Source organism: Syzygium oleosum, unplaced genomic scaffold (genome assembly GCF_021117445.2).
Source record: "Syzygium oleosum isolate NSW1041296 unplaced genomic scaffold, Sole_v2.1 Sole_v2.26, whole genome shotgun sequence".
NCBI classification, from domain to species: Eukaryota; Viridiplantae; Streptophyta; class Magnoliopsida; order Myrtales; family Myrtaceae; genus Syzygium; species Syzygium oleosum.
In genome coordinates this window covers 2,984,622-2,996,757 of record NW_026607510.1, presented here as the reverse complement: position 1 = coordinate 2,996,757, position 12,136 = coordinate 2,984,622, and the positions used below count along the sequence as shown (strand labels likewise).

The 12,136-nt window shown below is 38.8% G+C and overlaps 2 protein-coding genes across 10 annotated transcripts; both read left to right on the top strand.

Annotated features, from left to right (window-relative positions):
• Positions 1 to 996: 996 nt before the first annotated feature.
• Positions 997 to 6,182, top strand: LOC115682446 (SAL1 phosphatase-like). Of its 3 annotated transcripts, none has more exons than XM_030606676.2 (8): positions 997 to 1,267; positions 1,648 to 1,723; positions 2,657 to 2,730; positions 2,821 to 3,026; positions 4,318 to 4,522; positions 4,724 to 4,822; positions 4,921 to 5,074; positions 5,430 to 6,182. In XM_030606676.2, exons 1-8 carry the CDS (start codon positions 1,202 to 1,204, stop codon positions 5,591 to 5,593), a joined length of 1,044 nt encoding a protein of 347 aa, XP_030462536.1. In that variant the 5' UTR covers positions 997 to 1,201; the 3' UTR covers positions 5,594 to 6,182. The 3 variants fall into 3 exon arrangements, with proteins under 3 accessions (XP_030462536.1, XP_030462535.1, XP_056159145.1); XM_030606675.2 differs by lacking the exon at positions 997 to 1,267 and adding an exon at positions 1,309 to 1,425; XM_056303170.1 differs by lacking the exons at positions 997 to 1,267; positions 1,648 to 1,723 and adding an exon at positions 1,407 to 1,425.
• A 632-nt stretch (positions 6,183 to 6,814) lies between these two features.
• On the top strand, positions 6,815 to 11,939 carry LOC115682473 (nuclear intron maturase 4, mitochondrial). 7 transcript variants are annotated; one of them, XR_004005891.2, is made up of 5 exons: positions 6,815 to 7,294; positions 7,487 to 7,639; positions 8,224 to 10,639; positions 11,085 to 11,135; positions 11,563 to 11,939. XR_004005891.2 is itself a non-coding variant. In XM_056303196.1 (4 exons), exons 2-3 carry the CDS (start codon positions 7,534 to 7,536, stop codon positions 10,605 to 10,607), a joined length of 2,490 nt encoding a protein of 829 aa, XP_056159171.1. In that variant the 5' UTR covers positions 6,815 to 7,294; positions 7,487 to 7,533; the 3' UTR covers positions 10,608 to 10,639; positions 11,085 to 11,939. The 7 variants fall into 7 exon arrangements, 6 of the variants coding, with proteins under 6 accessions (XP_056159171.1, XP_030462559.1, XP_056159170.1 ...); XM_056303196.1 differs by having other exon boundaries at positions 11,085 to 11,939; XM_030606699.2 differs by having other exon boundaries at positions 10,854 to 11,939.
• Positions 11,940 to 12,136: the final 197 nt, after the last annotated feature.

Genomic DNA, 12,136 nt, shown 5'->3' with positions numbered 1-12,136 from the left:
GGTTACGTTTAGTAGTCAGGATAAAAATCCGGATATGATAAATTTTATCATATCCCGTGTTTGGTGTCTGCTCAAGATAAGATAAAGTCAGATATAGAAGGGATATAACCCGAATAAAATTATCCCATGAAAGAGGTGGGGTAAAGGTGGATATGATTTCTAATATCCATAACATAAAAGTTATTTTTCTCGAATAACAAACTTGTTAAATTAATAAAATTAAAATAATATTTGTATATAAATAATATTTGAATTTTAATATAAAAAATTCGAAATAACAAAAAAATAACAATAAATTCGTTTTTATTTATATATTCAAATTTCTTTCTATCTTATGATATAAATTATATATATTATACTCATTTAGTATTTATATTTATTACATATTTTAGGGATATTTGTATAGTTTACTATTTAATAAAATTTTATTAGAGAATGATGGAAGGCGAAGAAATAAAAAAGAAAAAAAATTAAAAAAGAGATGGAAAAATAACAAAAAATAAACAAAAATGAAATAGGTGAGAGTGTTGTGAGAAATTTTTATCATCTCCATTTGTGCAATTTTAGGTTCATTTACACTGATATAACGTTCATAACAAATAATGAATATGATAATATGTGAAAATATCCGGTTTTATTACTGCGATTAATCAAACAGTAAATAGGATATAGCAAATCTCTTGGATTTTATATTCTATCATATCCAATCCTATCATGGCTAGAAATCCGGACGACCAAATGCAGCTCCATACTATTGCTATCCATAATGGAAGGGAGCATTCGCCTATTTATATAATAGATCATATAATAGGCTATAAATTGGGAGAATTTTCACCTATTATAAATTTCCGTTGTCATGCGAAAAATGATAATAGATCTCTCCTTTAATTGTAAAAGAAAGAAAAAGGAATAAGATATTCTAGATTTACCACTTCTCTCAAATATTATATTCTAAATTTCGAATCTATCTGCTCAAAAACCGATTGCCGAGGATAAGTCCAAGTCAAGAAGCAGGTGGAAGCACAAACATCTGGACTGCGGCTAGCTACTTCGACGACTGTCGGCGAGCTATTGGAGAGCAGTTGACTGTCGAAGACCCGCATTCGTCAACCCCCCCACATCTCCTCTCTCTCTTCGCTCCGTCACCTCCCGGGCTTTTGTCGTCTCCTCCTCCTCCTCCTCCTCCTCCTCCGCTCCCGCCATGTCGTATGATAAGGAGCTCGCCGCCGCCAAGAAGGCCGCCTCTCTCGCCGCTTCTCTCTGCCAGGTCTCGTCTCTCTCTCGGGTTGGATTTGCTTACGAGTAGGCACTGAACTCATGAAGAGCAGTTGAGGCATTCGTGCTTCTTGATCAACCCTGCTTGTGCTCTCCTTCATTCGAATGAATCCGCGAAATTGTTCTTCTTTTTTCAAAAAATTCATATGGGTATCATTCGTTCTTGTAATGGCTTTCCTGCTGATGAAAAGGGTTACTTTTTTTTTTTTGGGTTTCTGAAGTTCATTGCTATCACTTCTTGTTTCTTATACTATTCGTCATCTTCAGTAACTTCTTGATACTTCTCTTTCGAAATGGTCACGTGAAGTCGGTACGATGTTCTGTTTTCGATAGATACTTTCTAGTATTTACTCGCTGTTCTATATATTGTAGAAAGTGCAAAAAGCATTATCGCAATCAGATGTTCAATGGAAATCAGACAAAACTCCTGTCACAGTGGCAGATTATGGTTGGTCTTCAGTACGATATTTTGTTTGTTCCTTGCTGGTTATTTCGATCAATAAAAGTTGCTCCCTATATATATATATACACACATGTATTTTCTTGAAGGCAAGAACCGAGGTGATAACGGATTTCGATATGGACATGGGTGTTTCTGGAACGAGTATATAAGTCAGGTTGTGCTGTGGAATCACCAGCCCCCGGTAGATTATGTCTATTGTATACATAAAGTACTCCTGTGATTGAGACAACTTGACAGGTAGACCAAGATTTTGGTAACATCGGAATTCTAAACAGTTATGGAAGCGAAATCCTAGTGGGTTGGATTTTGTAACTGGATAACCAGTCAGTCCTTTAACCTGTTCCAAAGACTGGGAGAAGCTTGGTGCATCTGATTTGTCTTTTGGAAAGAGCTCTTTAAGCTAGTACTGTTCTTGTAGTTGGATTCTTTTTTAAAAAAATTTCTGATAATTCTATCTTTGGTTTGATGACCTTGAAGACTATCTATGAGAGAAATAATTCTAGATGCGAAATGTTCCATTACTCTAGTGGAGTCAGGACTGAGGAGAATGCAGGCAATTGTCATGCCAATGTTTCTTATGTTCCATTCTGATCGAGATGGTTTACAAAGTTCTCTTTTTGCACAGTTGCCTTGAGAATCTGTGCACTCCAGCCTTATTTTCATTGCTTAATCTTCTTTGGTCCTCTGTCTATTTTTCATAAAAATTCTGGTTAGAAAGAAGATCATGTCCTTCAGAAGGTGCTGATTGCGTCCTAAAGGTCGGAAGATTTTTTCCTTTTCCTATTTGAAAAATGAAAAAAATCATAGGCCAGTTGTTCATCAGTCATGCATGTTTTGTTATGTCTGAAGAGAGTAAATACCTATCCTCCTTCACCCTTTTGGCCTAAATGGAGTGATTCTTCATTTGCTGGATGACAGGTTCACAAGCTATTGTTAGTTTTGTGCTGGAAAGAGAGCTTTCAGATGAACCAGTCTCTTTAGTGGCTGAGGAGGTTAGTATGCAGTAATTTGATGGTTAGTCGTGGTAATCTATTTTCTGATAACATGGACAATTCATCTTCAGGTTCTCTCACTTTTCTCAGGATTCGGGAGATCTTTGCAAGGATAGTGGAAAAGACACCCTCCAGCGCATAACAAAGCTTGTAAATGAAACTATTGCAATTGATGGTTCATATAGTGCTTGTACTTTATCACCAGAAGATATACTTACGGCAATTGACAGTGGGAAGTCAGAAGGTGGCTCTTTTGGTCGACACTGGGTCTTGGATCCTATTGATGGTACTAAAGGGTGAGCAACCTATTCTGGGAGCGTGGGTTTGTCTTTCATTTACAACTTTCCTCTATCGTTTACTTCTCGAAATTTCAGTATCCGAGAGTAATACAGAGCCTTGGTGGGAAAAACTGTTTTGGCAATTTTTATTTGTTACTTAATGGGATACTCTTTGCATAAGGTAATTAAAGCATGAAGGATATGTTTATCAAAATTTTAAAAAGAGAAGATGCTATAAAATGGCTTAGCCCTTGGAACCTTGTGTCATAAACTCAGAGGCATACTCAAATTTTTTCTTTGATTCTTGGATACAAATCTTCCATTTCTCGATGATTTTGGTAAGAATTGTTGGCACAAGAAGTATATTTTCCATACTGCCAATCAGTATTCACATCATCATTCATTTCTTTAAGATTTTGATGTTACTTTATCTCAATTTTTCTCTTTCACACAGGAATCTACTTCTTAAAATCCTTGTTTCTCCACAGCTGCTAGTAGCAGAGAAATTGAAAATACGCAAATTTTTTCTTTGATTCTTGGATACGAGCCTTCCATTTCTTGATGATTTTGGTAAGAATTGCTGGTACAAGAAGTATTTTCCATTCTGCCAATCAGTATTCACATCATCTTTCCTTTCTTTCAGATTTTGATGTTTCTTTTATCTCGAGTTTCTCATTCACAAAGGGAACAACTTCTTAAAATCCTTGTTTCTCCGCAGCTGCTAGCAGCAGAGAAATTGATAATTTCTTCTTGTTTCAATTACTAATGGCTATTGAATAGTTTCATCCTCCTTTCCTCAACATGTGGAGGCAAATCGAGCATGTATTGATTCTTCTCTGTCTCTATCTGCTGTTGTTTCTACGTGCTGAGGTCTTTTGACTTGATTTTAACTGGTGCATGTGAGACAATGTTTTCTGTATTTACTGAACAAATGCTTTAAAAGAATTAATACTACTTATTGGGGACAAGTTTGGTACGAATCTTTTGCCATACTGCAACATTTTGGCGATGAATGGGCTTTATCAGGACTTTTGCTGACCAGATTCGGCCAATACTCATGGGATATATAACTAATAGTTCTTGGCACTCCAGGAAGTCTCTTTAAAAGATACAAGGGCCATTGCACAATTTTACAATTACCTCCCTTAATTATCATTCGTATCCTTCATCGTTGTGGAGGCCTCATCGTAAGGTCAATTTACTTTTGTGCTCTTTTGTAACTGCTATGATGAAGCTTATCACTGCTTTTTGCCAACTCGTTAAGTATCAACTAGTATGGAAGGATTTATGCAATGAGATTACCTTGCAGGTTTGTGAGGGGGGATCAATATGCAGTAGCATTAGCTTTATTAGATAATGGGAAAGTAGTGTTGGGTGTCCTCGCTTGTCCAAATCTTCCATTAGCATCTATCGCTGGGAATGTGCCATCGGAAAATGCCGTTGGCTGTCTGTTCTATGCAAAAGTTGGTTCAGGGACTTTCATGCAGTCATTGGATGGATCATCACCAGTGAAGGTTGTTATAATTTCTTCTTCACTAATCTCTCTCCACCTTTATCATGCATGATTTCGGATTCCATGGTCGAAAAAGGCCCTGTTCTCAGGTCCTGCAAGGTGACCTTTTCTCATATAATTTCTCTCTCATCCTTTGGCATGTTCTGAGCCGTAACTGCTATTGAACTTCGAGAGGAACATCACATGTTGAGTATAAGTGCAGGTTCATGTCAGTGATATTGGAAATTCGGAAGACGCATCATTCTTTGAACCATTTGAGAAAGCACACTCCTTGCAGGACTTGACAAGCTCCATTGCCAGGGTAATCTCTCTCTCTCTCTCTCTCTCTCTCTCTCTCTCCAAGATCAAGTGCAGCATAATGATCTTCAAGAGATCTCTGAGGAAAACTCTCTGTAGCAGAAACTAGGTGTCAAAGCCCCACCAGTGAGGATAGATAGCCAGGCCAAATACGGGGCTATTTCCAGAGGTGATGGAGCGATATACATGCGCTTCCCTCGCAAAGGGTACCGTGAGAGAATTTGGGATCATGCTGCTGGGAGCATTGTTGTTACTGGTACAAAAATTTCTCTCTCTAGTTATACTTTTTTCTTTTTGGAATGATTAGGCAGCTTTGAAAGTATCAAAAGGCAAGAAAATGCATCTCTCTCTCTCTCTCTCTCTCTAGTTTTTTATTTACGGAACTTGCTAAACTGTGGTTTGGGTAGCTCTACCTTCGGACCCTGTTACTTTATTTAGCTCAATTAGACCTTTGACGGATCATAATGCGGCTTTAGCAGGAATAGCTGGTTGCTTATCTGCATGTTCACTAACGAAAGTACTAGGAAGCTTTTGTCTTGTCCCTTCTAGAACGAGAGGAGTTTTATGTCTTGGTTCTTGCGTCAAATGAGACCCTCTTCTTTGAATCACAGAGGCCGGAGGAGTCGTGATCGATGCAGCCGGACGACCTCTAGATTTCTCCAAAGGACGACTCCTTGACTCGGACACTGGGATTATAGCAACCAATCCAAAGTTGATGCCATCAATCTTGAAGGCTGTAAGAGAATCCTTGGAGGAGAAACCTTCCTCACGGTGATGCTACTGCACTACTCTTTTTGCCCCTATGGCATCGATGCAGCCTGTGCAATGCGGCGCGAAGGATGCGGTCCTTTCTGTCTTTTTGTCAACAATTAAATTTAGCTTTACTTCAAGGGAGCAACTGAAGTGCGATGAGAAAATTCGAGTTAAGGGAGCAACTCAGATTGCATTAAATCAGAACTTAAAAGAAACTCGAAAGTTGTCTGTCGACGGCAGATGCACCAATGTTGCCATTTTCTCTTCGTACAGTGACTTGCTGTTTTTGGTGGTTATGATCGGCAAATTAGGCTTGAACTGAAGTTGCAAAGATGTTTGCCTGTATAGTGGTCAAAACAGGGATGTTTGGGTGAAGCTAAGGGGTTTCTTAGTGGCAAGACAATGATATGCAAACTCTTGCTAAATTCTCGCCTCGTCGTACTTGAACAGGCTTCCGGCATGCGACATTGTACTAGTTACCCCAACCCCGGCATGCGAAGTTCATTGAACAACTCCCATGTTACTTGCACGGTGAAGTCCAAAATTGAATTGGAACACAATTGTTTGTTGTTCTTCTTCATCATTGTGATATTTAGAACGCGGTTAAATCATTATAAGGAGCAAAAATTTAAATGAAATTGAAATTTTTTTTTATAAAAGCAAGACCGTTTAAAAGTGATACATGAGTGATTATTGAGAAATTATGAAAAGTGAGACAGAGAGAGAGTCAAGTTATGTGGTAAAAAAAGGAAAGAAGATGTTGCCTTTTAACACCCCCCAAAAAAAAGAAGCTTGAGTTATAAAATTATATGGAAAAATTTGTTTAGTGTCAATTCTATCTCCAATTATTTGAAAAAAAAAATAGAGATTCTTAGGTTTCGTATGTTTCGCAAAAAAAGAATGATTTAAAATTAATTTTTCAAAAAATAATTACTTGTATCGTTTAAAATAATTAATCGATAAAAAATATTTTTATTATCAACAACAATTTATGTCCAAATATTTTGTGAACTATGAAAATATTTTTCATTCATTCTTTTTTATTAGCAATAGAAACGATTATTTTTAAGAAATTTTTTTCCAAACCATTCATTTTTCTCAAAACAAACGGAACCTTAATACTAAAATAATTTAAAAAAGCAGAAAAAATTATTATTACGATAATTCATTTTAATTAGTCAAAGCAATGTTTTTTTATTTTTATTTTCGCGCGACCGGCGGGGCAGTCTCTAGTAAGTATAACAACCGCCGCCGTCCGGCGGTGTCCGCGCAGCGGTCGTTAACGGTATTAACTGTGGCGGAAGGAAGCGCAACCGCCGCTTCGCTTGGTCGCACGCTCGGACCGGGAAACATTCGCTCCGTCGTTGGTCTCTCTGTCTTGTTCTCTTCCCCTGGCAAGCTTTGCTCGCTCTTCTTTCGTCTCTGTCCTCGGAAACCCAAAAGCGGAAATTGTTGGGGGGAAGTCCTCGTTCTCTGCAGCGCGCACTGATCTCTGTTTCTTTCCCGGGATCTATCAGGTTCTTGTGCCAAATGGGTGTTCTCTTGTCGTCGTGCCGGTGCTTCGGACGCGAGGGCTGCTCGGTTCGAAGGAGGAGGAAGATGCTTTCTTGAGTATGTTGTCGAACTTCTTCCGTGAATACGATTCCCGGGTTTAACCGTGAATTGTCTGTCTGGGAATCGTTCGTTACCAGTAATTGCGGTTGATATCATCTGGGTCAGAATGGTGAGGAGATGGGGTTTTTCTGGCTGAAGAAAATATGATTGTTGCACCACACCACACCTGTTTGACGTAATGTCTATGCAAGGACTGGCTTTAGCTTGGCCCGTTTTCATCGTCCATTCTTTAAAGCTTTAAAATTTACTTTTTTGACCTTCTTTGCCAATTTTCTTTCTTGCCCTTTTTGTCTGTGTGTAGAACCGCTCCTTCAAGAATGTGGCATGGGTGTATAGTCTACAAGAGTGATGGCATTACCCTGCTTGCGGGGTGTTTGCAGGAGAAATCTGCTTAAACTTGTTGACTTGCGGAGTGCAAAGTTTGTTGACGTATGCTCGTCATTGAAAATAGCCGGTAAGCTTTTCATACACAAAGAGTTGCTGCAGTAACACAGGCTTCACAGAACTCAGACAACTTTTCAAACTGTACAAGTGACCTCAATCTGTTCTCCACTTCAGAATGTTGAAACCATTTGGCAAATTATCTGTACAAATCAGTGATGAGCTCTGTCTATATGTAAAACGTGGTTTGTTTGTCAGGTGAAGTGGATTGGTATGATCCTATGAAGAGATATCAGTTAATGGGAATCTTGAGTTGATGGATTTTGAGCATGTTTGGATTGACTTTTACTTTTGACTTTGTGATTAATTTTAAATCTTTCAGCACATGCATTTGACTCTGTTTTCTTTTTCTTTTTGTATATTGAAACTATCATGACCTTTAAATGACTTATGGACAGCATAAACAAACACACCCTCTCTCTGGTTCTTTTACTTGTTTTTTTTCTGGTAAAAGCATATCTACAAGATGCTTAGCAAAATGGGGGAATTCTGTAAGCTGTTGAGTCCCTGTGCTCATGGTTTGTTTCTCTAATTGATCCTTAATGAGGTTTGCCACTCATGCTATCACTCAATTTAGAGAATCATTCTGTTCTGCAGGTACACCAGATCAGAGGAAAATAGCTCATGCAATGTATTCCGCCTTTCCAATTTTAAATAACGTAGCCGATGATGTAGGAAAAGCAACACTGGCTCAAGACTTGGCCTGTCTTATCAATGAATCTTCTATTCTGGAAGAGAGAAAGCCTAGAGGCCGCATGGAGCTCAAAAGATTTCTTGAACTCCGTATAAAGAAGAGGGTTAAGAAGCAATATATGAATGGGAAGTTCCATTTTCTCATGGAAAATGTTGTTGCCCACCCAGAAACTCTTGAAGATGCTTACGGTTGCATAATGCTCAACTCGAATGTTGATGTTTCGATGACTAAACCCAACATGTCTTTTGTATCCACAGCTAAGGAGCTCCATTCAGGGAGTTTTGATGTCAAGGCAAATACTTACTCCATCTCGACAAGGGGTGCAAAGAAAGAAGTTCTCATCCTTCCAAATTTGAAGCTGAAAGTTGTTCAAGAAGCTATCAGGATAGTCCTGGAAGTTGTTTATAGGCCTCATTTTTCCAAGATATCACATGGTTGTCGAAGTGGTAGGAGTCACTCCACAGCACTAAAATATATATGCAAGGAGATTTCAAACCCCGACTGGTGGTTTACATTGCATTTGAACAAGAAAATGGATGCTTCAAATTTCACCCAACTTGTATCGATTATGGAGGAGAAGATTGAAGATCCTTGCTTATGTACCTTCATGCTACGCATGTTTGAGGCACATGTGCTGAATTTGGAGTTTGGGGGCTTCCCAAAAGGTCATGGTCTACCACAAGAAGGTATTTTGTCCCCTATATTGATGAATATTTATCTTGACCAATTTGACTGCGAATTTTTTAAATTATCAATGAAATATGAAGCTCTTAGTTCTGGTTCTGATGCTCATCAAAGTGGATCCCCTTCAACATTGCGTCGTTGGTTTCAAAGACAGATGAAAGCAAGTGAAGTAAAGAACATTATCAATGGGAAATCTGAAGCAAGCGAAGCAAAGAACATTATTAATGCGAAATCGGATATAAGAGTTTATTGTTGTCGCGTTATGGATGAAATATTTTGTGCCGTTTCTGGATCCGAAGACATTGCCATTAATCTAATGCATGAGATTATAAGTTATATGCGGAATACTTTGTACCTGGAAGCTAATAGTCTATCTGGAGTCTTACCATGCGATAGACCTCATGGAATTCGCTTTCTTGGTCTTCTCATTACAAGAAGAGTGGAGGAAAGTCCGGCAGTGAGAGCTGTTCACAAGTTAAAAGATAAGGTCAAGCTATTTGCTTTGCAGAAGGAAACTGCTTGGAATGCTGGGACAATTCGAATTGGACAAAAGTGGTTGGCTCATGGCTTAAAAAAGGTTAAAGAGTCTGAAATCAGGAATTTGGCTGATAAAAGTTCAGTTTTAAGCCAGATATCTTGCTACCGGAAAGCTGGTATGGAAACGGATCACTGGTACAAGCTCTTGTTGAAAATATGGATGCTAAATGTGAATGCCAAATCTGCAGAAAGTGAGGAGATAATTTTATCTAGATATGTTGCTGAACCTTCTCTTCCTACAGAATTGATTGACAGTTTCTGTGAATTCCAAAAGCGTGTGGATGAGTATGTGGCTTCTGAGACAGCTTCCACTCTTGCTCTTTTGCCCAAGTCTTCCGATCCTGTCACTAGTACAGAGATTAATGCACCTGTTCATGTCATAGAAAAGCATCTTTTACGATATGAGGTGACAAACTCAAGGGGATATGCTCGTTCAGCAACCCCACTTATATTACAAGACAGTGACAAAATTATTGATTGGTTTTCAGGCATTGTTCGCCGTTGCCTTAGATGGTTTAGTGAGTGCAACAACTTCAATGAGTTAAAGCTGATAGTTTGTGATCATGCAAGAAAATCTTGCATCCGAACTCTGGCATCCAAATACCGGATGCATGAAGACAAGGTAGAAAAACGATTTGATGCAGATTTAGGAAGAATTCCCTCAACCCAAGAGTTGGATCAAGGGGTGGCAAACGTACCATCAGAGTCTCAGGCCTTTGATAATGATGAGGCCCTAATGTATGGACTTCTACATTCTGGCACCTGTTTGCTATCTCTAGCAAGAATAACCAGCCAGTCACGACCTTGCAACTGTTTTGTTATGGGTTGCTCATCTAGCGCACCAAGTGTCTACACCCTTAATGTGATGGAAAGGCAGAAATTCCCAGGATGGAAGACAGGTTTCTCCAGTTGCATCCACCCCAGCTTGAATAAGAGGCGGTTTGGGTTGTGTGATAAACACTTAAGCGACTTATATCTGGGTCATATCTCTCTTCAAGCTATCGATTTTGGAGCATGGAAAGTGGGTTTTCAACGAATTGACAGGGATAATATTGGAGAAGAATAGCTAAGGGTACCACTGAATGATCAAGGAAGCAGGTATTATGCTTTGTATTACTTAAGGTGTCAGCAAAAACTGATTTTTCTCATCTTGTGAGTGCGAGGATTTTCTTTTGACTATTACATAAATTATAGTCTTTGCTCTCGGATATTCACTAGAGTACACATGTTCAAGACATTGCTAGCACTTGTTAAGTGTAACTACCTGTTGCTTGCCCTACACTCACTACCAAATACTTTCTATTTTCGTCAGCCTTTAATGCGTTGGTTGTCTGAGATCAGGATAGAAATGTGATTGCAGCAAGATTCTTTTTTCGCATGTGTTAGAACCTCCCAAGTATGTAGACCATTTCTGTCCAGAGTGAGGATGATTGCCTTGCGGTAATGCTTGTTAAGTCTCTTCCACCGTTAGATTCTTGTATCATTACAAAATTTAGTGGAGGAAGAAAACAATTATACTCATCCATCCGGGTGTTGTTTCCAGCATGCAAGAGACAGCTACAACATCCTAGATGAACCTGACAAACTTTGGAAGGTGATTGTTCTGCCATATAGATTTTCTTGACACTCAGATTTTGCATATTACTCTGGCATATAGATAGTTGAGATGCAACTATAAAATATAAATGTGGCATTTGTAAGGTACAGTAGTGTATTGTACAACAATTTTTTTATAGAACTTTTTCACTTGATTAAGGCAACACGTCTTGACATTGTAAAAAAAACTTTATGACATGTTACAAAGGCTTTTTTATTTATGGAGTCTCATAAAGTTGTATGGTACAGTGAGTGAACTATAGAAGAATGTGTGAACAATCGGTTTATCCTCAATTTTGTGTCGGAGCATTCTAGTTGCATCTCCATTTCAGCATACTGTGCTTATAATCATGTTTACTATCTCGGTTTTTGTTTGAGACTACATCTCTCCCACTTTTAAAAAGTTATGTTCATATGGGGTACAGAAACACAGAGAAGCTGTAGAGAAGGCGCCTTCAAGCTTTCAATCCTCTCTGCATTTCTCTGTGCCTGTGCACGCACATCTTCTGTCAGAGATTCATCCTTTTCCTGTAATCAGTGACAACCATTTACCACTTGATGACATGACTAGCAAAAGCCCCGAGATACTTCACTAGTTGATGGAGCAATCTACATGCACGGGATATTTTGAGGAAGTATTGGATCGTGCGCTTAACATGTTCTACCCTCGCCATATACTCATCGGCGTCATCACACTCGCACTCTATCTAGATTCTCGAGAACTAAATCAATCTGTTGTTATTCACGAGTCTTTCTGATCGTTTCCAGACAATCACAGACGATTGAGGTGCTGTCACACATGCAGCATGGCAAAAATTGAGGTCCTCTAAAGAAGAAATGACGATTGACAAATGATACAAGGATTGTTGTTTAGCCCTCAGAATCGTTCTTCACTATCGGCGAGGGAATTCATGGAATGGAAAGCTGCATAGTTGAGTCATCTCCTCAATCAGTTAGTTTAACAGTTCTCAGTTTCTCCTCTTTTATATCTTCATCCAA

Excerpts from the sequence above, each read along its gene's own strand:
- LOC115682446 (XM_030606676.2), top strand. The coding sequence starts at position 1,202 with ATGTCGTATGATAAGGAGCTCGCCGCCGCCAAGAAGGCCGCCTCTCTC. Across the intron at positions 1,724-2,656 it reads TGTCACAGTGGCAGATTATG|GTTCACAAGCTATTGTTAGT; the intron begins GTTGGTCTTCAG and ends GCTGGATGACAG. Across the intron at positions 4,523-4,723 it reads ATGGATCATCACCAGTGAAG|GTTCATGTCAGTGATATTGG; the intron begins GTTGTTATAATT and ends GTATAAGTGCAG.
- LOC115682473 (XM_056303195.1), top strand. The coding sequence starts at position 7,534 with ATGGCATTACCCTGCTTGCGGGGTGTTTGCAGGAGAAATCTGCTTAAA. Across the intron at positions 7,640-8,223 it reads CTCGTCATTGAAAATAGCCG|GTACACCAGATCAGAGGAAA; the intron begins GTAAGCTTTTCA and ends TCTGTTCTGCAG.